Genomic DNA, 24387 nt, shown 5'->3' with positions numbered 1-24387 from the left:
GTTGTGGTGACTTGGTGCCCGGTAGTTAGAATTAGCATTCCTCAAGTCAAACCGTGCATCTCAATTAGCTCCCTAGTTCAGTAACCAGGGTATTGATCAGGGAGTCGGCCATTTTAAAGGGCTGTCTCAATCACCATATCCTTCCAGTTCCTTGCACTGGAACTTTCGCTTCCTAAAAAAATCCCAAAAAACCACTCACTATGTTCCCTTACTGGAAATGTCATATTTTCTGAAGCCCCTCAGCTCAAAAAAAAAAACAAAAAAAAAAGAAAGAATAATGGCGGACGAACTCTCAGGAAACGTCGTCTACAAATAAGTAGCTTGTTATCGTTGTTGTAGCTTTCAAATGATTACTTACGTTTGCGATTTTTATCTTCAGTTGGCGTTCTGTATACGGGTTTTTTGAGGACTTTTAAGCGTTTAATGTTTTTTTAAATGCCCTAGCTTGCCGTCGTTCCTGCTTCAAGTAACATGACAGAAACGCGTGTGATTAAGCTAACAAATTTATATGACATATAACGTCAGAAAGATATCGGTCCCGCAAGTTGTTGATAAACGCCAGTGGTGACGTTTTACAGCGCGAGTACGTAGTCCTGCCGCTGGAAATTGAGTCATCAGTGTCCCAGTGTGGAGTGAGCCAAGGTCTTTACCAGTGCCTGAGCTCATGTACACCATATACTGATTCACCACCTAGGGAACTGATCGAGACGCACCCAAAGAAACAGAAAGTCTTTGGGAAATCAAGAACTGCCTTTGTAAAGTGTAATGTTGTTACATTTAAATGGGAATTAAAACATGAGAAATTATTACATTTGCTTAGAACAAACGTATTGGGAATAATTTCGGTTATAGACTAGTGTAGTTCAGTTTAAATTGATTAAAATCATTAAAAGTTTTACATCAGATAAACCCTAATGCCAGCAATAACCAAATGACTAATGAAATTATTTATTATCGATATAATATTTCTATTCTACCACAGATGCCTCATGAGTTGACTTTTTAAAGCTGCAGCACTGAGCAGATATGTTTCAGCTGTGGGCGGAGCTAATTTCTGCACTAGAAAAATGTAAACAGATGTCCATGAAGAAACCAGTGACATCTGCTTAGAAATATTTCAGCTCAGTTTGTCTATGGTGTATGCCTAGATGATGGCGTCGTAATGCAGCCCCAATTCCAAAAAAGTTGGGACGTTGTGTGAAACGTAAATAAAAACAGACTGCAATGATTTTGCAAATCTCATAAACCCATATGTTATTCACAATAGAACATAGAAAACACCTCAAATGTTTAAACTGAGAAAATGTAACATTTTAAGGAAAAAAAAATAAGGTTATTTTGAATTTGATGACTTCTCAAAAAAGTTGGGACGGCGGCGACAAAAGGCTGGAAACGGAAGTGTTAGTAAAAAGAAACAGCTGGAGGAACATTTTGCAACTAATTGAGGGTGCAGGTCCTAACTGAGGTCCTCAGTTTAAACATTTGATATGTTTTCTATGTTCTATTGAGAATAACACATAGGTTTATGAGCTTTGCAAATCATTCTGTTTTTATTTACATTTTACACAGCGTCCCAATTTTTTTGGAATCGAGGTTGTATATCCAGAAACACATTTAAACATTATACGCTGCGCTTCTAACAAAACGTATTTGTCATAACAATGTGTGTGAAACATGTTTTCCAAAAAAAAAAGGTAGATAGTTGAATCATATAAACATAGATGTTGTAGAGAATACTAAACAGTGGTGTCACGGAGGTTCTGAGTCGGTGTTGTGCTGTGTGGAGTAGGCGGGCGGCTGGCTCGCGGGGCTCTGTGCTCTACAGCATGTTCTGGGGCGTGTGGGAGAAGACGACGCTGAGCTCCAGAGCCCTACAGCAGCTGGCTGAATTGCTGGTAGAAACCACACTCTGGGCACTACACTCCTCTCAGGTATTAAATCATGCTTATTACTTCCTACGTCTCTCTCATGATTGCTGTTAACGACGGTGGTTTGTGAACACATCAGTAGCTCTTCTGGTGTTTTTGCGTCCTCTGTCAGAATCTGAATGTAGACCCATGGTATTTTCGAGTTAGTGTTGACTGGTCGGTGAGCGTACTGTGTGTCGCTGTGTTAGGAGTGGAGGCTGCGAGTGTTGGGCACGCTGCAGGAGATTCTGGCTGTAGTGGTGGAGTACTGGGCTCAGGAGCACGCTCAGCTCAACAGACGGCTGGTGGAGGAAGGCTTTCAGGACTTTGCAGAGTACATGGCTATTCTGTGCCGAGGTAACAAGCATTATTTCGACTGCAGTGCCAGGACAGCATTAAGAGCGTTTTAGTACTGGCTGTACTCGGTGTGTTCAGATAATGATAATATTGAGTCTTTATCGATGACATATACATATGCACAGTGAAATTCTTCTCTTCGCACACCCCAGCATGTCAGGATGATGGGGTCAGAGCGCAGGGTCAGCCATGATACAGCGCCCCTGGAGCAGAGAGGGTTAAGCGCCTCTCTCAAGGGCCCAACAGTGGCAGTTGGTAGTGCTGGGGCTTGAACCCGCGACCTTCCGATCAGTAACCCAGAGCCTTAACCGCCAAATACACTGTTAAAAACAACTAGTAGTGTTCAAACCAAACCTGTGTTGTTAGAAAATACGCTAAAATACAGTATGTGGTCCATTTGAGATATGTCTTTGGTCCATGTCTTTTGAAATAAAAATAAATCAAATAAAATGTAATTAAACTCCTGTGAAGATCGACACTGTGCCGTAGCATCCGATAGAGCTAGACTCCATGCCAGCTTCTTTCAGAATTAACATGGCAAATGGTGAAATTCACTACATGAGCAAAAGGGTGTGTTACAATGTGGGGGAAAAAAAGTTGTTTTTCTATAACCGCACATCCTGAAGTGTTCTATTCTGCTTATACCACAGCAATTTGCCAAAGCTAACATTTTTTTTATTGATCTAATAAAGAACCACTTTTTCATACTTTTTTTTTTTTTTCCATATATAGTTACATTTAATGTTGTGGAACCTTCATGAAACAAGCTACTTCCTGTTATAACAGCTATATACAATCGTTCCCTCAACAGCTTCGCTGTTTACTCTCTCTGGGTGTTCGAAAAGGACATTTACGCTTTTATAAAAAATTACTTACAAATGAGGAAATACAAGCAAAGCGACAGACACCGGGCGAGAATGGCATCCATGGAAGAGTGGCGAGGTAGCAGTGAAAACCACTGCTAACCCAGAAGAACATTAAGGCTCGTCTGAATTTTGCCAAAACACACCTTGATGACTGTTTGGAAGACAGGTGTCCCGTTACATCTGGCGTAACACACACACAGAATTCCACACAAAGATCATCATACCTACAGTCAAGCATGGTGGTGGTAGTGTGATGGTGTGGGGATGCTTTGCTGCTTCAGGGCCTGGGCCACTTGCAGTAATTGAGGGGAAACATGAATTCTGCTCTCTATCAGAAAATCCTAAAGGAGAATGTCCGGTCTTCAATCCGTAAGACTGATCTCCAGTTATCGGACGTGTTTGGTTGCACTTATTGCTGCTAAAGGTGGCAGGTTTTTGCTTCAAATAAATAAATGAAACCTGTACTGTGTGTCTACTCAGGTTGCTTTTGTTTTATGTTGTATTTCATTTGAAGATCTAAAACTGTTTAGTATGAGAGATACACGAAAACAGAATAAATATGTTCTCACAGCACTGTAATTGCTGGTAATAGCTAAGGTTTTTAATATCAACTCATTTGTTAGGATTTTGTACATCAGATGAGTTTTTTTTCCAGTCTTTTTTTTTTTCTTTTTAGAATGTAGTGTTTATTAACAGCTTTCTTTCTCTCCTCTAATCATCTCTCAGACCTTCATCCAGACATTCTGAGGGAGCTGGTTCCTGGCCTCCCATCTCACCGGCTGAGGATGCTCACTGCTGATGCAATCTACAGAAACATCTGCACTAGGAACGGCCTGCTCATCCGGTCAGAGCCGCTCTCCCTCCACAAGATAGTAAGACTATGCCTAAGATCTTTAGGTCCTGCTCTGTTATTGCCTTTCAACACGTTTCCCCTATTGCTTACTCAAAACTTTATATTACATCTACAACCCCAAATTCTGAAAAAGTTGGGATAATATGGAAAATGCAAAAAAAAAAAAAAAAAAAAATTCAGTTCACCCTGTACTATATTGAAAACACATTATTTGATGTTTTACTTTGTGAATTTAAGTTATTTTTGAAAATATACACTCATTTCCAATCTGATGACTGGAACACACTCCAAAAAATTAGGGACAGTCGACTGTTTACCCCTGAGTAACGTCACCTTTTCTTTTAATAACACTTATTAAGTGTTTGGGCGCTGAGTGAAGACACCAGCTGGTTAAGTTTAGCGAGCGGAATTATCCCACATTCACCCATTATGCATTTCTTCAGTTGCACAACTGTACAGGGCCTTCGTTGGATTATTTTGTGCTTCAAAATGCACCACACAATTGGAGACAGGTCAGGACTGCAGGCAGGACATGCTAGCACGTGCACTTTCTGCTTACGCAACCATGCGCTTGTAATCCGGGCAGAATGTGGTTTGGGGTTGTTCTGCTCTGGATGGAAGCATATGTTGTTCCAAAATCTGCACATATCTTTCTGCATTAATGCTTCCCTCACAGATGTGCAAGTTACCCATGCCATGAGCACTGACACACACCCATACCATGACAGACGCTGGCTTTTGGACCTGACGCTGATAACAGCTTGGATGGTCCTTTTCCTCTTTGGCCCGGAGAACACGACGGCTGTTTTGTCCAAAAACTATTTGAAATGTCGACTTGTCGGACCACAAAACACGATACCACCATGCTACTGTCCATCTCAGATGAAACCAAGCCCAGATGAGACTGATCCGGCGGTGCTTCTGGACAGTGTTGATTCATGGCTTCTGCTTTGCATAGTAAAGTCTTAACCTGCATCTGTGGATGCAGCGGCGAATGGTGTTGACTGACAAAGGTTTAGCAAAGTATTCCCGAGCCCATGTCAGGAGATCCATTACAGACTCGTGATGGTTTTTAAGACAGTGACGTCTGAGGGATCGGATCACACACGTTCAGAAGTGGTTTTCGGCCTCGCCCTTTACACACCGAGATTTGACCGGATTCCTTGAATCTTTAAATTATATTGTGCACTGTAGAAGGTGAAATGCCCAAAATCCTACCGGTTTGTCTTTGGGGAATGTTGTATTATTCGCTGACTCATCTGTTGGCAGCTCGGCGAACCTCGACCCATCCTTGCTCTTGAAGGACTAGGTCATTTTTGGAGGCTCCTTATATACTATGATTAGCCGATTACCTCACCTGTTTCACATCACCTTCTTATTTCAACTTCTCACATCACTATTGGTCCTAAATGGCCCCGTCCCAACATTTTTGGAACGTGTTGCATACGTCAATTTCAAAATAAACATTTATGTTCAAAAAACTATGCAGTTGATTAGGTAAAACATCAAACACCTTGTCTTTATACATTTTTTTTTTTTTTTTTTTTTTTTTTTTTTTTTTTTTAAATATAAGTCAAAGTATATTTACAAATCACTCTTCTTCATTTTTATTAACATCGTCCATACGGTCTCAACTTTTTCAGAATTGGGCTCGTATATTCCAATGTTGCTTATACTACTCGCATCACAAAATGTTTTGTTTCTCATACAACAGCAATTTACACACACTAACAAAGATTATTTCTCACTTTTGTTCTGCTTCTAGTTACATTTAACATTATGGAATGTCCATGAAATAAATTCCAGTTATCACTTGTGTTAAACATCAACAATTACACACGTTTTTAATCGGTTTAATCAGTGATCAAGTGGCGTGTCTGGCATACAAGTCCCTGTGTAAGCCGTTACCATAGAAACAATCATGTATTAGATTAAATGCATTAACGTAAGCCTGTGATTTGTAGCTGGCGTTACTGTCGAATTAATCAACACCTCCTGACCAATCGGAATCAAGAATTTAGCAGCAATGTGATATTATCTGTATAATTTGTCCTTTTTCGGAGACTGACGTATAATTAGATAAGGCTGAAAAAACACTTAAGCATTCCTTTAGACTGTTAAAGCTGAATGTAATTTAGGATACCTCCATATATACAGAGGGTGAATGAAGGATATTAAAGTGCAATGTTTGTGTTTGCAGGTCTTCTCCTACCTGAAGGCCCTGGGGCAGTTGTGTGGGTGCGAACCGAGGAATTCGTCCAAGCACCAGACTGAGAGGACTGTCTTACCCAGCTCAGACATTCAGGGTGCAAGGTGACACACACACACACACACACACACATGCGCATATATATATATGTATATATATAGGGGCAGATGAAGAGGAACCTTTATAGTTTTATGTATCTACACCGACAGCACACTACTACACACTACTACAACCCCTGGCAAAAAAGATGGAACCACCACACTTGGATATCGTAAATGGTCTGCACTTATATCGAGCTTTTTAACCTTAACGGTTCTACAAAGCGCTTTACACTGTTCTCATTCACCCGTTCACACACACGCTCACACACCACTGCGCTAGCTTGCCATCGGTGCAATTTGGGGTTCAGTGTCTTGCCCAAGGGGCAAGGCAATCGCACCACCAACCATCTGAGACACTGCTGCCTTAGAGGATGTTGACCTCAAATAAGTTAAACGAAATCGCTTTAATTAATGGCATATTTTTTTTCCAGATGAAGTAGAGGAAAAAATGATGGTACTTTGTTGGTCCTCCTCGAGTTTTTATGACGGCGTGAACTTCACGAATGAAAAACAATATTCTCAATCAAGCTGCTTCCAACTTTCTCGACCAGCGTTTGACAGATCAGCTTTGCAGGACGGAGCCCTGTCATGGGCCAATTATTATTATTTATTTATTTTTTTTATTTACACCGTAAATTTTCACTCCGCGATCACTTCCCTTTAGCCCACTGTAACCTTGTTTTCTTCTGTTTAGATGCTAGTGATGGCTTTTCCATACGTAAATCCCATTTCATTCGGCCGATTTCTGACAGTTCCGCCACAAACATCGACTCCTGTTTCCGCCCGTTTCTTTTTCTTTTCTTTTGTTGTGCGTTTTCTAAGTGTGGTGGGTTCCATCGTTTCTTCCAGGGGTTGAATAGACAATTTTTATCGTCTACTCGGTGAACACAGATGCGTAAGTGTATTTCCATTCAAAACTCTGCACATCATCAGCACACCTTTTACTGGTAATGTTCGCTATTTGCATCATTCAAAGTTGTAGCCGAATTTCCCAGGATGCACTCGTTCACCTTTATCACGACGGTCCCTCCAAACAGGGAGTGATGTATTACAAACGGATTTGGTGGAATTTACATTTAAATTCCTATCTTAAACCTGAGTGTATACAGTATTTTATCATCCATAGTTGAATCCTTAAGTGCTTACACACAGACCGAGGTTATGCGCACTAATCTGGCAGAGATGTTTTTAATCGGTTTTAGCAAGTTGTGTAGCAGCACAAAAGGGTTTTTATTAGTATTAACGTTAGCAATATATAGCGGCTTATTAGTTCAGTGGAAACGCCAATGAAAAACGGTTCTTTGTGCAATATTTAATTTGGATCATTTTTTTTTTTTCTCAACAAAAATCTTTAAACCTCTGCACTTTTCTCACTTCTAAATGTAACGGCTCTCAGGAAAGGAATTTGAGCTGGTGTAAAAGAGAAACGTTGTGGAGGGTTTTGGGTAAAGATTAAGAAAGCCCTAAGAAAAGTTTTACCATCCAAAACGAAGCTCATCTATGCACTGGGCCTGAGTCGGAGCACAAGCGGCACTCGTGGTATTTGTTAGTCGAATACAATCTGCAGTATTGAGATTCCATGTGCAGAAATGCCAGCGTGGTGCTCTACGTGTCCGTCATCAAATAATTTTACCCTTAATTATGTTCGGATAAGTCACCCTCTCCATTGTTCCTCAGTCCTTTCAGTCTTCTCTGAACCATTATTACGGTATAATACTAATGATAAAACCTATCAAAGGCACTATTAGGACGGCTCACATACATCTCACAGGCCCGGTGAAGGCAGTGTGCGTGTGTGTGTGTGTGTGTGTGAGGTGGCTGTAATGGAGCCATTGTCCCTCATCATGGGATATTAGTCAGGGTTAAGATGGCTAATGGAGAGAGATGGGCTCCTCGCGTCCTGATCAGAGCTCGGCTTGTGAATAAGAATCACGCCGTTATGTGTGAACAAAACACAGACAGGGCCAATAAACTAGTGTTTTCCGATGCAGTGTGACTGAGGAGAACTAGCTAATGGGTGGAAATTGGCAACTGAATTGCAAGAAAATGTGGTTAAAAAGGGGGGGGGGAAATCCTTCTATGTGGTCACATCTGTCACACTAACAGGAAGTGTGCGCATGTTTGTCCTGCAGTACTGAGAGTGCACCTTGCTTTGTGAATCCTGTGCATTCGTGTGTTGTTGTTTTTATAGTGTTGAATAAAAGTAACAAAGTGATATTGTACTTTTATCATAAACTTTATTGTCTCAGATTCGTTTTTGTTTATTAGCCAACAGTAGTTTGGCCGTCACTAATACGATGGAATCTTGAAAGTGTCGAACGTATCAGCCAGCGAAATGGCGAAAACATCATGTAAACATCAGCCTTACTTAGCTCCTTTAGTGAGGAATCATTCAGGGTTAGGCCCAATCACAAAAGACTTTATTTAGACTATACTGTATATGCTTAATGCATGCAGTGACTGCCAGAATTATTGGCACCCTTCATAAAATAGTGGGGGTTTTTTTTTTCATTTTTTTTTTTTTTTTTTAAATAAAATAAACATTACATGCGATAATTCAAAACTTCCACTCAAACCATGATTGGTTCTCATGAAATTAATAATTCCCTCCAAAAGCCTAGTTGCCTATGCTGGAGGTTCAGACGGAGTCACACATACTTCCAAATCGAACAGAGACATAAAATCAGTTGTTTTGCAACCACCATCGCAGTCTCTGGATTTGAACCCTACTGAAAACCTGTGGTGTGAAGTCCACCTGTAGCAGTTTAAAGTGTTCCAAATCAGGGAGTGGACCGTCTGCAAATGTCTCATCTGAGATGGACAGTAGCACGGTGGGATCGGGTTTTGTGGTCCGACGAGTCAACGTTTCAGATAGTTTTTGGACAAAACAGCCGTCGTGTTCTCCGGGCCAAAGAGGAAAAGGACGATCCAAGCTGTTATCAGCGTCAGGTCCAAAAGCCAGCGTCTGTCATGGTATGGGGGAGTGTCAGTGCTCATGGCATGGATAACTTGCACACCTGTGAGGGCAGCATTAATGCAGAAAGATATGTGCAGATTTTGGAGGAACATATGCTGCCATCCTGAGCAGGACAACCCCAAACCACATTCTGCCCGGATTACAAGCGCATGGTTGCGTAAGCAGAAAGTGCGGGTGCTAGCATGTCCTGCCTGCAGTCCTGACCTGTCTCCGTTTGAGAATGTGTGGCACATTATGAAACACAAAATAATCCAACGAAGACCCTGTACAGTTGTGCAGCTGAAGAAATGCATAATGGGTGAATGTGGGATAATTCCGCTCGCTAAACTTAACCAGCTGGTGTCTTCACTCAGCGCCCAAACACTTAATAAGTGTTATTAAAAGAAAAGGTGACGTTACACAGTGCTAAACAGTCGACTGTCCCAACTTTTTTAGCATGTGTTGCAGACATCAGATTTGAAATCACTGTACATTTTCAAAAATAAATTCAATTCACAAAGTAAAACATCAAATAATGTGTTTTCAATATAGTACAGGGTGAACTGAATTTTCAAAAGACTCTTATTCATGACATTTTCCATACTGTCCCAAATTTTTCGGATTTGGGGTTGTATTATTCTGGAGAGGACTGCTGGATGCAACATACTGACAGTTTAGAACCTACATATTACTGCACATAAAGTGAACTAGGTTATAAATAAACAGCAGGACTCAGTATTATGTCCATTACTATGATGTCCATTAAAAACCCACCATACTTTCATGACTATATGATTATTAGTTACATATTCGTGACCATGGAACTGTATGTTTTACTACTGAAGCCGTGTTAATAATATAAAGAAACTGCATTGTAAATGTCTGAAGTGCGAGTACTTTTGTCCAGCGTGCCGCATTCATAGCCTTGCTCCACTCAGGATTCTCATTTCCTCGTCCTCCTCAGCGTGAGGGTCCTCTCAGATCACTGTATCTCTCAGCAGTGAGTCAGACAGGAACACACAGTCGCTCTCTCCAACCCATCTGCCCCAATCCAGCCTACAGCAGAGGAGCACTCACAAGCCCATTTAGCCAGCTTTCTTATAGACTGCTCAGGACTTCAGCTCTGTCCCTTTGGATAAGAGCTCCAGAGAGTGTCCCGGTGTAGGCTGTAGTTATGGGCCTCTAAAAGGAATTGCACACTTTGATGCCCAGGCCTCCACTTTGGCTTGACAAGATGCTGCTCTCTGGCTGTGGTACTGATCTAATGATATCTCAGGATCCATTTGGGGTGATGTATGTGTGTTTGAGTGGGGTGTTTTGAACTGGTTTTATCATGTGAGGTGTGTAGTATGTTCTAGATCTTCCTGCAGGCTGTAAGGCATTAAAATCATATCACATATTCTCTCTCTATCTATCTGTCTCTTTGCCAAAAAGTTCTTTAAGTTGTGGGTTGTGTGTTTGTTCAGAGAAAGAGAGCGTGTGGGCGGATCGGGCTTGGCGAAGGACAACATGCCAAAAGGTTTCCATCGAGTCAATTCTGCAGGTAAGCGCTCCTCCTCATCACTCTTCACCTCCTCATCATACTCATCCCTACTTGCACAATGGTATGAATTTCCAGGGTGTCTGTGAAGCCCTTCAAAAGTCTTCATTTGCTTAGAACGACATTTTCATCCAAGGCTTTAATGAGTATTTATCTTTTCCATCTATTATGGAGAATTTTCTTTGTGTTTTGTTAACTAATAGACCAGGTCTCTGATTGAGGCTGTTGGGTATTTTACCTGTAGAGCCAGAATCATGTGAGGGCCAAATTCTGCAGAAGAAAAAAGCCTGGAAATAGCTGATTAGCCAACTGCACAACCAGAAATAAAGGCTTACAGTAACTTGATTGCAAGTGTGAAGTGTGCACAGCAATTTGTGAAAGCGCTTCTTGCTTGTAATACAGCACTCAGTCTTATTAGGTAAGAGTCTACCAACTTAGCACGTCTTGATTTGCCAAGTGTACTCTTCCAGTCTTCCTTGCAGAAATGCAACAGATCTATCAAACTGCAAGGGGATCTCCTGTGCACAGCCCTCTTCAAGTCTTTCGGGTTGTACAACTCTCTGGGACTGTACTAGAGGGATAAATACTGTTCTTCCCAAAGATATTTCCTCAGTTAATGATTTCATAATGGTGGCAGAGTGCGCCGTCTCGCCGTCAGTCCGAAATCCACCACGGGTGTTTGTTCAGTCAGGATAGGATCTGGTGACCGTGAAGGCCAGAGCACTGCATGTGTATACCCATCAAACCGTGCAGCGAGCCCTCGTGCCTTGTGGAAGGGGGTAAGGTCATCCTGGAAAAGACCATCCTTAATTTGTCACCTGTATGTAAAAATAAATAAATAAATAAAATTCTAAATATTAAAAGAAAAAAAAAAACAGTACAAAAGATGAATTTTAAAAGTTAGAACGATAGAACCATATCATTCCCGACCTCCTGTCGTTCACACACTGGATAAAACAGGGTTGTTAAAAAAAATAAAAATAATAATTTTATTAGTTTATTTCTTTCCCATTAAATACACGACACTTTGATTAATATATTTTGATGGTGTGACCTCAGAATATCTTTGTAATTCTGTAATATCTTTGATCTAAGTGTATGGAGTTGTATTGAACTCGGGTGGCATTGAACTCGTCTTTAAAAGTATGGCGTTTTAGCTTTAAACTACCTGCAGACAGCCCTGGCTTTCTCATTTTATTCTTGAAGTTTATGAATCATTACCCTGATCACCTCTGGGCTTTGTCATGCACTACCTTTGCATTTGACTGCTTGATCCAGACCTTGAAGTGAACACTTCTCAGACAGTCATTATTTATGTACCGTGTCTGCGTGCACATTCATATTTTTTTTTTGTTTTTTTGTTTTAATAGAGCGTACATCGGTATCGGAGTCAAAAGCACCTTACGACACCCCGCGCTGTAACCCGCGGCACTGACATTTACATTCCACGCAGTGCGTATGCGCCTTCGGTGCTTTTTGCTTCAGGAGGAGAGAGAGATGGGAGGGAGAAGTACAAAGCAATACACACACACACACACACACACAAACAACACTTGTCAGATCTCCGGTTTAGGAATATTAAACACTGCAATTAGGATTCTGCTGTGAAGTGGGAGCAAGAGAGATGGAGAGAGGTAGAGTAGAGGGTGAGAGTGAGTGCCTGCTCATGGCTGGAAGTTTTGGTAATTACGATGCTGGCACTCTGAGTGAACCTGCCGAGGTGTCAGTGCTCATCATCTCTCCACCTGATCAGAAATAGCCTCATGCCAGAGCAGGGAGCAGGGGGAGGGCACAGAAAGGAGCGTGAGAGAATGTGAGAGAGAGAGAGAGAGAGAGAGACAGCCCCGCAGACTGTGCTGCTCATTGCCTTGCACTGTTTTTGTTTTTTTTTTTAAACTACGTGTTCCCTATACTGATGTGCAGGACATAAATTTTTGATGATGCATCCGCAGGCTCTCAGCCATGTGCTGTATTTCTGGCAGTGTTTCGGTTCTCGCAGTGTGTGCAGGTCTGTGGTGCCTTGTTAACTTCATCCTGAGCTGTCTGCCCACTGAATGCACTCTGCACTTATCTGGCTTAGGCACCAAGTGCAGAGGATTTACTCGGAAATACAGACGCGCAACACATTGTTATCGCAATTTTGACATTTGCAATAGGGAAGGGGGGAAAAAAAAAACAATATACAAATGAGCGCTCGGACCGACCCCGATACGATTTACGCGTGTGGTTTTGATAAATCAAGGCGAAGAATTTTTCCAAATTAACGCAGGTCGGTCTTTTACTAGTATAATCAATGTAATCGCAATATGCTATTTTTGTAGCCCAAGTATGCAGAATGTCAATAAATACGTCAGATTTACTTCTCAGTGGACATTTGTAGTGCATTTGGCACACAAAAAACACTTCACTGCAAAGACTTACAAGGCATTTTCAAATAAAACACAATTTAACCATTTTAACATAACTACTTTTTGGCGCAACAGTATTCCCCCCCAGGCTAATCCTAAACTGTTGTACTTCTCCATCGTTTCACCAAGACCCAAATTCCCTAATAATTTCACAACGTTTGAATTGACATTTTTATGTCGAAAATATGCTGTAATTGCACAAGAACACACTATAACCCTATGCAGACAAATGGCTTCCTTTAAATACACTGTAATTGCACAAGAACACACTATAACCCTATGCCGACAAATGGCTTCCTTTAAATCATTACCTACTTCTATCTGAGCCATCATGCCCAACGCCACACCTCATTCAAGCAAATAGTGCTCCAGAAACAAGAACAAAAAACGCACCCCACACACATTTGACATCTCTACTTAAGAGCGAAATGTCGGCTAGCTGGGGAATTTATAGAAAAGGACAGGACAGATTTATCCTTTCCATGCTTGTAAATGCTGAGTATGCAATTATCCTTATAATGGAGGCGTTGTGTCCAAATTGGAGCCATTAAAATGATTTAACTGGGCGAAGATTGGGCCTGGCATTTGTGAGGATGTGTACACACTGGGAGTTAAGGAACGTTTAATCACTGCGTTTTAGAGCCTATTAGGTGGAGAAAAAGGACCAGTGCAAGCCCAGACCAGCCGAGATGCCAAGCTACTCATTAAGTCATAGTTTTATTGCCTTCTGTTTGTTTCATTTCTTTAGAATCTAGTGCTAATTAGCTTGGGGTATTTTTTTTTCTTTTCTTTTTTCTCTTTTTCTCCTGTAAGCCGTTTGAGAAATCATTTTCACACATTTGGCTGGTCGGCTTTTGGCTGCACTTTTCTACTGGAACGGCCATTTTTAATAGACAGTTCTGTGAAGAGATCAACTGCAATTATTTTGGCTTTTTGAAATTCAAATACACGCTTCCATCGGACTAAACGCGCCAGTCTGCAGGTTATTGTAACATTTTGAAAGCGTCCATTGAGTACGAACCGTCGTTGGTGCCGACGCGAACACCACCAGGATCCGTGACTTTTGTTTCCCGTGGTCTGATTCGAGGACTCCATTGCGAAATAGAGGCTTCAGCGTGGGCTGATCTGTGCGTTGGCACTGCCACTTTATTTAACAGCTGGTGTTCGGTGCACATCAAGCAGACCACCTTCTCCCCCCAACCCTCTCCCCCTCACCCACCCCCAACCAATCCACTCTACACACACTCTACATAGATGCTACCCCAACAATAGCCACATTTGGTCATTCCCATAAAAGCTCATTTGGTGTTTGATCCGTCTTGAAAGACGCCTCTTGAATCGCAAAAACGTCTTGATGTTAAAGGGGTTGCAGCATCTCTTTTCCTTTCTTTTTTTTAAAAAAAAATATTTTTTATTAAACCTCCATCCAGAAGAAAGGGCAGTGTCTGCTTTTCTTCCTTTCCGCCCTTTGCTGGGTTTTATCAAGCCAGCCAAGGCTGCAGAGAGGCAGGCACCCTGGCGAGAGCTAGTAAAGCATTTATTAGCAGCTTTGCACTGGCATAATATGCTGGCAGCCACAGAGGCACTCATGCTTGGCCTTTAACTTTCTTGTGAAGTTCAGCCATACATGAAAAAGGGGCACAGCACAGCCTCTAATATATTCTTCATTCATATTGTATCAGAGAAGGAAGAGATGGTGGGAGGGGGGGACTAGCCAAAAAGAAAATGTAAATAAAAAGCCTCTGGAGGTCGGTGATGTTGTACTGTCATGTCACGTGAGTCCATTTGCGATTCCCAGCGGAGTTCCTGAAGCCGGCATGTGTGGGGGAAAAGTCCTGTTGCAGGCTTTGTGCATGAGCCACGTACCGTAACCTGCAGCACCTCAACAATGCGGACAGGAAGGAAGCGTCTTTTCCCACACTCAAACGTCGGGGTGCAAGATAGAGTCTGTAGTGCGCATGAGCTAATAGTGAGGGGGAGTGGAAAGAGGAAAAGGATGAGTTCACCTCATCAGAGATTTTCTCATCTAGAAAATTGAGGTCATTTTCAGTTCAGCTGTAATATTTTGTGTATGCGTGTAGAAATTGTGGGAATCTAGACTCTCTTTCGGGTTGCGGTCCTGGCATTTAGGATGCAGTGGAGCCGATGAGGAGGGCACACCCTAGTATAGAACAATGAATTCCTCTCTCTCTTTCTCTCTTTCCTCGAATTAAATGTAGGGGAGACACTTCTGCATCGAGCCTGCAAGAGAAACCAGGTGGAGACAGTGCTGCAGATCCTCAGAATGCCTGGAGTGGATGCCAACGTTAAAGGTAGGTCTCCCTGTCTCTCCTCCCTTAGACCCTTCCCATCCTGCGTAGCCCTTTTTACAGAATGAGAGAGAGGTGTACGTCACAGGTCTAACTTTAACATGTCAGTGCTTTGATTTTCTGACCTCTTGTTCTTTAGTGTGTCAAAATGCTGCTGTTGTTTTGCAGTGCCTTGCAAAAGTATTGACATTTTTCCTATTTTGTTGCCTTGCGATTTGGAATTAATATGGGTTTCTTGGGGGGGGTTGTATCATTTGATTAGCACAACATGCCTACTACTTTGAAGATGCAAAATATTTTTTTTTTATTTTGAAACAAACAAGAAATAAGACACAAAAAAAATTCTGTCCGCCCAATCCCCCCCACACACCCCCAAGTCAATACTTTGTAGAGCCACCTTTGCAGCAGTTACAGCTGCAAGGCTCTTGGGGTACATCTCTATAAGCTTGGCACATCTAGCCACTGGGATTTTTGCCCATTGATCAAGGCAAAACTGTTCCAGCTGCTTCAGGTTGGATGAGTTCCGCTGGTGTACAGCAATCTTTAAATCATACCACAGATTCTCAATTGGATCGAGGTCTGGGCTTTGACTAGGGCATTCCAAGACATTTAAACGTCTCCCCTTAAAGCACTCGAGTGTTGCTTTAGTGTCATTGTCCTGCTGGAAGGTGTACCTCCGTCCCAGTCTCAAATCTCTGGCAGACCGGAACAGGTTTCCCTCAAGATTTTCCCTGTATTTAGAGCCATCCATCATTCCTTCAGTTCTGACCAGTTTCCCAGTCCCTGCCGATGGAACATCATCCCCACAGCATGATGTTGCCACCACCATGCTTCACTGTGGGGGTGGGTTTGCGCCAGACATAGCGTTTTCCTTGATGGCCAAAAAGCTAAATTTTAATCTCATCTGAACAGAGTATCTTCTTCCATATGTTTGGGGAGTCTCCCACATGCCTTTTGGCAAGAAGCAAATGTGTTTGCTTTTTTCTTTTTTCCTTTAAGCAATGGCTTTTTTTCTGGCCACTTTTCCGTAAAGCCCAGCTCTGTGGAGTGTACGGCTTAAAGTGGACAGCTACACCAATCTCCGCTGTGGAGCTCTGCAGCCCATGAGTTTTGGTGGGTGAGTTTTTTTTTTTTTTTTTTTCTTGGCATGCCATATTCTTTTCATTTTTTTAAATGATGGATTTAATGGTGCTAACTAATTATGTGAATTCTGAATGTAATTGGTTGCACCAGATCTTATTTAGGGGTTTCATAACAAAGCGGGTGAATACATATGCATGCACCACTTTTCTGTTTTGAAATGTATTTGTTTTCGTTTCACTTGTCCATTACGTGAAATCCAAATGAAAATCCGTTTACATTACAGGTTGTAATGCAACAAAATAGGGCGGGGGTGAATACTTTTGCAAGGCACTGTAAATAAGAATGGAGAAGACAAAATATCTCAGAAGCTTTGTGTTAACCAGGATTCATTTTTGCTGCGCTATGCAAAGTAATATTTTCAGCATGGCACGTGCCGAATCCAAACTTTACCGCTACTAATGGAAATGTTGTTATGTACAGTAAATATACTCACCGGTCACTTTATTAAGAACACATGTACACTTGATCATTCAGCCAGTCATGTGGCGTAAAATCATGCAGCTTCAGGCCAAGTGAAAAAAAATCTAAAACTTCCAGTGAGCGGCAGTTCTGCAGGCAGAAACGTCTAGTCGATGAGAGACATCGTAGGACAATGAGTTCAAGCTGACGAAGGCTAGCGTGATTTCGAAGTAACCACTGTTTACAGCCGTGGTGAGCGGAAAAGCATCCCAGAATGCAAACATGTCGAAGGCAGATGGGTTACAACTTCAGAAGACCATATCGGGTCCTGCTCCGGAAAGTCAGTAAAAGGAGTCTGATGCTACAGTGGGAACAGGCTCACAGAGGCTGGACAGATTGGATGAACATCGCCTGGTCCTGGCGTTTCTGCCCACAGAGCTGTTGCTCAATAGATCAATCCAAGATCAGCAGTTTCCGAACCATACCGTATACATCAATGATTTGATATCATATGAATCAGTTCATTGGGCGGGGGTACAAAGTTGTTTTATCATCACCCTCCTAAATTGAGATGCTGTTTAACACCTGTGTAGACCATGCAGGCTGGACTCCCCTTCATGAAGCATGTAACCATGGCAGCGGAGAGTGTGTGAGGGCTCTACTGCAGCACTGCCCTGGCCTGCAGCTGGACGGCCAGGTAGAAGGAGTGAGTCCGCTGCACGACGCCCTGCTTAACCGGCACACACACATCGCCAAGATGCTGCTGCGCCATGCCGGTTAGTACACACATACACACACCGTTCACAAAAACACCACTGTGCCTTGCCGGTACACACATGCACGCATACACACTCATCACCAAGATGCTGCTGCGCTATGTAGGTTGGTGCACATACACACACACACACATATACATACACATTAGGGATGTAACCAAATTAGTCACACATTTTTCGTATTGAACAGATGATGTTTTCTGAACAGATACAAATGCAGATGCAAAAATGAGGTACATCATCCCCCCCCCCCCCCCCCCCCCACCCGACATGAACAAAGCCTTACAGAGCTTCAAAATGAAACCACATTTCTAGCCTGAAATTCAGAAAAGAATTTTTTTTTTTTTTTCTCCATAAAACACACACACGCAGGGCCGCATATCTCTGCTGGGGTCTCAAAAAATCATTTTGTTTAAAAAATTATATATACACACATAAAAACTTGTATGTTCATTGTTCTTTGGCGTTTTTTTTTTTAGTCAGTGAATGATGTTCATTGTTTTTAAATGAAAATCTTCCTGGAAAATCATGCGTGCAGTTTAATAAAATAAAAGGACACCGTTTGGATTCGTAGCAGCGCTGCATCCCAGCGTCATAGTAGATTCTGGAAAGGTCTCCAGCTAATTTTTTTTAAAATCTTTTTTGGAATGTAACAAACCTGAGAAATCTAGTAAAATTTTATTAGGTGGTTGTTGTCCTCTATAAAAAAAAAATAGTTCTCTGATTTGGGAAAGACATTGTTGTTTTTGAAAGATCCATAGCTTACTCGAGTCACATTCAGATAGAAGGCTTGCCAGAAGGTTCCACAGGGTATTACTGGTTCTTTTTCTAATCTTCAAATGTCCCGTTCCGGTGAGCCTGCGCACACAGATTCCTGTTCTTGGCTGACACGAGTGTGACCCGATGTGGTGTTCTGCTATTGTAGCGCCTCAGGGTGTTAGATGTTCAGCATTCTGAGATGCTTTTCTGCTCACCATGTGTGATAAGAGTTGTTATTTGATTAACCGTAGCCTTCCTGTCAGCTCGAACCTGTCTGGCCATTCTCCTCTGACCTCTCTCACCAGCAAGTCGCTTCCACCTGCAGAAATACCGGCGTAAACACCGAGATTATTGTGCGTAATAATCCCAGAAGTCTAGAAGTTTCTAAGGAGAAGAAGAAACAAACAAAAAAAATCATATTTTCTGCCACATGATTGACCTTATGGACATTTGCCTGAATGAACAGTAAAGATGTTCCTAATAAAGTGACTGGTGAGGGTATGCATGTTGGTCAGCGTTGTAGAAGCGCCATCGTTTATCTCCGTGTTTATATCGTATCGTCATATCGCCCCGCCCTAGCGCACCTCGCTTACTCATGCGCAAAACCAGCACATATACACACGCATCAAAACCCAGTCTTTAGATCCAAAGCCCTTCTAAGACTTGAATTTCAGAAGCACTCGCTCGTATCCCCAAGTGTACGCTTTCATATGCTAACTGCCCAATCTCTTTCCTCTTCTATGAGCATTATATATGTGAGCCATTCTCTGTACATAGGCATATTAGAATATTATTTGATATTACTATGACTCAGTATTTCAGTGTGCACGTTCTCGCTCGAACTCCTATGAGAATCGCGGCAGCGCTTATTGATATTGGAAGATGGAGGCGTCTTTTCATGTAGCACAGAGATTCGGGGGTGTGGGGGGGTGGAGGGAGAACCGTGTCATTTCTGCTGTAGTGAAGGATGCCAGTGAATACACATTTTCCACTGCAGTTAAGTCCATTACAGGTAATGGAGCAGTGGTGGACTACCGCGCGTTACATAAGATAATAAATGAGACGAGGACGTCTAAATCTAGACCTGCTTTATAGAGTACCGGCTCGTATGGCGCATCTTCAGTCCTTCTCACTCAGTTCAGCTTGAAGCTGTGTAAAATACTCCCGAACTTGCTATTTTTAATGAGCACTCGATGTAGAGTAATAAATCGTCTCATATTGTTAATGCTAGAGAACATGAGAAATGAGCATCGCGTTGTCCTTTGTGAATTGCGAAAGCTTTAAATCGCATGCGAGATGTATATATTCTGCGTGGATGGCTCGATGACTGTTAAAGCATGAACGTGGTTGGGGGGGGGGTGGATGAGGCAAGCTCTGTCTTTCCCACACGCCCCGACACCACTCGCCGCTCTCCTCTGCTCCGACTAATTATAGTTAATTTGATTCCGCTCTCCCATTAACACATGTACATATTCTGGCCTCAAAAAGTAAATTAGATTGGGATTGTTTGGTCCCGGTGAGAATGTGTTTTTTTTTCTTCTCCAAGCCGACGGAGATTGGCCCAATAGAAGCGAGTGAAAAGAGGTCAGAGGAGGATGTTTGGGGAAAATTAGAAGTGTGATGTGTCTAGGAAGCAGACAGCTACTTGAGTACCCATGACACGCGCATTCATACGCATACTGAGCTTGACTTTGTGCTGCTTGTCATTCAGCTGCAGGACATTGCTGTGGAAACGCAGTGTTGACTGAAGCTTATTTTATAGAGCTCAAATGGGCCATTCGAAATCGTACTGCGATGTTTTGGTGCCACAAATTTTGTGGCCGTGTATGGAGAAGAAAAAAAAAGTTGATTTTATTTTATTGGACTGTAATTGAGTTTTCTGGCATTTCTACACTAGTTCTATTGCAGCGACGTGAACGTTATCGGTGGTGTGTTCGGCACGTTGGTTCATTGATGATTGCCGAATTAACATTTTGCGCGTCTGGTTAGGTTTAGGTTGGACTTGTTGAGGTCGCCTCTTTTGCTAGTGAAGAGCTTGTTTTTGAAATCTCCGATGTTAATTGCATGCCCTTTCGCCGCTTCGAGACGACCTCTGATTCTGTGATGTCGACTTTGATGTGTTATATAATCTGTACTGTTGCTATTGAGGACATTTTTGATTTATTAAGATTAGAGACTATTGTTTATGTTTAACTATAGAAATGTGGGATACATTCTGTACGTTTTTGCGTAAGATTCTGTGTGATTTTTGTCTATGTATCTATGATTTGTGCACATTGAATATATTATGTAAATATATTTGATTCTATGGAATGGATGTTGAATTTATTTAATAAAGTTTTGGTTAAAAAGGTAAGCAGGAGTTACTTGGCTAGCACTGTAGGATCTGCGTAGCTAGCTACCGCTGTGGAGCTTTTCACTGTCCGCATTCTGAACGTATTCAGTGGAGACACGAGGGGGAAAAGGTGAATTTTCCAACAAAAGAAGGAGCTATACCATTGATTCAGGCCTTCGTCCCCCCAACCCCCCACAAGAAGTTGTGCTTTCTGCAAATTGCTAACATCAAGAAACATTATTAAGCGAATGATGGAAAACACATTAAATTTGACCAGTCTGAGAGATCTTTATAGGAAATTTTAATTAGATTTAAAACCACATACAAATGTGGCTTAGGCTTTATTGGAAATAAAAATCAGTTTGTGTGTTTGTTTGTTTTTTCTGCTCAAACTCTTTGGTATTGGGATCGGCTATGCCAAGAAGTCCAATTTGAGCTGCTTCTCTAAACAAAGTTGTAGTGTTTTGTCTGTTATACCAGACATTTATTGTGTTTGTATGACCACCCCATCCCCCACTCCCTCTGAAATGTACAGTCAGCACTACATGTGGGTTTGATCATAACCTCCTTGCTGTGTTCGGTACTTATTCCCTCTGTCCTCCTTAGCTATGCAGGCAGGCAGCACGCTTTCACCTTGCTCATGCCTATAGTTGCTTTCATCTAGGCCAAGCAGGTCAACTGTTCCAGCGCCCCAAACACAGCTCTCTCTCTCAAGTGCAGCATCCTCCTGGTGAAATAATCATTCCTGCTGGAGGACACGGGTTCAGCTACAGGTTCAGAATAGCACTCTAGCCCTAGAGCTATCTATCTGTCTATCTGTCTGTCTCTTGCTGTCTATCTATCTGTCTATTCATCTGTCTGTCTGTCTGTCTGTGTGTCTGTCTATCTGTGTGTGTGTGTGTGTGTGTGTATATAATGTGTGTGTGTATATGTGTATATATATATATATATATATATATATATATAATGTATACACACACATATACACATATACACACACATATATACATATACACTATATATATATATATATATATATATATGTATGTGTGTGTATATGTGTATATGTGTGTGTATATATATATATATATATATATATACACACACAGAGAGAGAGCACAACCAGCTGTCTGCTTTTTAAGACGTAAGTTTTGAATTTTGTACAATGAGCAAGTCCTTCCTGATTGGAATGGAGCGCGACACGCCAACCGCAGCAGCTCGGATCCAAACAGTGGTGGAGTTAGCCAGGAGGAGGAGAGGCCAGTGAAAGAGCCTTCACGCGGCTGCTATGGCTCCCGCATCTTAATGGAGATGCAATGGCAGTGAATGCAGGGCTTGAATGAGAGACGGCTGGCATGGCTCAGGGTGCTGTGGGTTCAGGGCCAGCTTTTGAACAGACTGTGGGGGTCCTTGTGAAAGCAGAGCAGCAAGTGCTGTTTGATTAGTGGAAAAGCCAGAGCTCACGTCACCAATGACAAATTACTGTCGAGATTCGCTAGATTCGTTTTTTTGCGAATAAGTCGGATATCTATTAATATAAGCGGTGAACTCAAATTCATTATATACTACAATCATTAGGGCTTATTTTTCTTTTGTAAGTGTAGGGTGTGATCAACAAATCTTTGTTATAAACAAACAGGAGTGAAAGGACATTTTTAGATTTACTGAATCTCATTTATACGACTCTGCAGCTTAGGGTTAAGGGTCGTGCTCAAGGATGGTGGTGCTGGGATTAGAACGCACGGCCTTCCCATCAGCAGTCTCGTGCCTTAACCACGAGCTACAAATTCCCATCAAATTAGCTTTTTGTTTAAAAAAAATAAAATAAATACATTTAACAGATACATTTCCACCTATACCTGCCTTAATACTTTTTCCCCCATTACTGACAGGAAAAAGGGCAGGCCAGACATAATATACACGCCACTGATTCGTTTGAGTAAGCTTCATATCGTCTCCATGGTTAATAACGTTTTCGACGAGAATGGCACAGAAATGATTGAGCACAAGTAATTACAAACAGCTCTTTTATTGCGACGTAGTTTCCTTTCCAATATAGAAGTCGCATTATTCACTAAAATGAACATGTCCTGCTGCCATGCTCTTTTTTCCATTGGTAACATTTTATGCAGAATTACAGTGTAAAAATGTTTTCTCTCTGCGGCTGAGGATGGCCCCACACGGACAGGCTGAAGATCATTGAGATTACTGAGTACGGTACCACCTTAAAAACCACGAAGATGGCTTTGGACAACAATTCATATGATCACTTTAGGACTGCAATTGCCACGAACAGTTCAACAAAACAGACTTGATGTGAAAACTAATGAATTTCCTGCTTGCACAACTGCACTATTTGTCCATGTAGAACACAGTTAAGGAAGGGATTTAATTATAATCGCACTATCCGGTGTCACCCAGATGAGGACGGGTTCCCTTTCGAGTCTGGTTCCTCTCAAGGTTTCTTCCTCGTGTCGTCTCAGGGAGTTTTTCCTCACCGCCGTCACCTCCGGCTCGCTCGTTAGGGATAGAATAAATATCTAGGGATTCAAATTAATATCCTAAATATGTTTATTTCTATACAAATAAAACTGAATCGAATTAAAACATTCCCACTGTACTTTCGTGTATTTCACGCATCAAGAAAATGATTCACTAAAATCAAACGATTTGTTCATATTTGTCAAATATTCCAAATACTTTAGGTTTACATTTATTTATTGGGTTGATGATTGTATCCAAATTGAGACAGGATACAACAGTACTCAGTTTCCTGCATTGGGAAATATTTCACTAAAATAAAGCCCCCCCCCACACATAAAATCCTTTGAATGGAAACCTGCGTACTGGTTACTGGAACAAAACCTGGAACTGTACTTCCAGCCGAGTACGATATCGATCCGGTAGCGTGTACCGTGGCCGAAAAGGTGGGAAACATTCGGCAGTTAAGTGTCGGATCTTACTGATGTTGCTCATGAGGCTTTTGATCAGTTGAGAGAAGGGTAACGGAACTGTTAATCGCCTTGCTCAAGGGTCCAACAGCAGCACAACAACACAAAAAAATTAATGAATTAATTAAACCTAAACTAAAACAGTCAAAAGGTTTACTTCTGGTTACTGAGGTTAGGGTTCGGGTTAGATTTAATTAGGGTTAGGGTGAGATTTAAAGCAGGATTAGTTTTTGGGTTAGCATTAATTAGCTGCATTAATAATTATGTAATTGTGTGTGTGTGTGTGTGTGTGTGTGTGTGTGCGTGCGCACGTGTGTGTTTTTGTATGACATGCATCAAAAAAACAAACAAACCCTGACTGTACTGTAACACCAGTTCTTTATCTGTATGTGTCTGGGTTGTTGTCATGGTCAGTGTGGGTTAGTTCAGTAAAACATGACTGTGCACACACTTGTTTTTGTGTGTGTGTGTGTGTGTGTGTGTGTGTGTGTGTGTGTGTGTGTGTGTGTGTGTGTGTG

At 41.8% G+C, this 24387-nt stretch overlaps 1 protein-coding gene across 4 annotated transcripts in view; it reads left to right on the top strand.

Annotated features, from left to right (window-relative positions):
• The window catches only part of slf1 (SMC5-SMC6 complex localization factor 1), a 44361-nt gene that overhangs the window by 13197 nt on the left and 6777 nt on the right, over positions 1-24387 (top strand). For 2 of the 4 annotated variants that reach the window (XM_053674277.1, XM_053674276.1), the window contains exons 12-18: positions 1787-1931; positions 2117-2264; positions 3857-4002; positions 6184-6296; positions 10716-10792; positions 15417-15509; positions 17642-17824. In XM_053674277.1, coding sequence (XP_053530252.1) covers positions 1787-1931; positions 2117-2264; positions 3857-4002; positions 6184-6296; positions 10716-10792; positions 15417-15509; positions 17642-17824 — 905 coding nt within the window. The remainder of the gene's footprint in view (positions 1-1786; positions 1932-2116; positions 2265-3856; positions 4003-6183; positions 6297-10715; positions 10793-15416; positions 15510-17641; positions 17825-24387) is intronic. The other 2 variants (XM_017451437.3, XM_053674278.1) reach the window with 2 other exon arrangements.

Source organism: Ictalurus punctatus, chromosome 22, assembly GCF_001660625.3.
Source record: "Ictalurus punctatus breed USDA103 chromosome 22, Coco_2.0, whole genome shotgun sequence".
Taxonomy (NCBI): domain Eukaryota; kingdom Metazoa; phylum Chordata; class Actinopteri; order Siluriformes; family Ictaluridae; genus Ictalurus; species Ictalurus punctatus.
The sequence above is the reverse complement of the archived record's forward strand: the minus strand, read 5'-3'. Positions and strand labels throughout refer to the sequence as shown.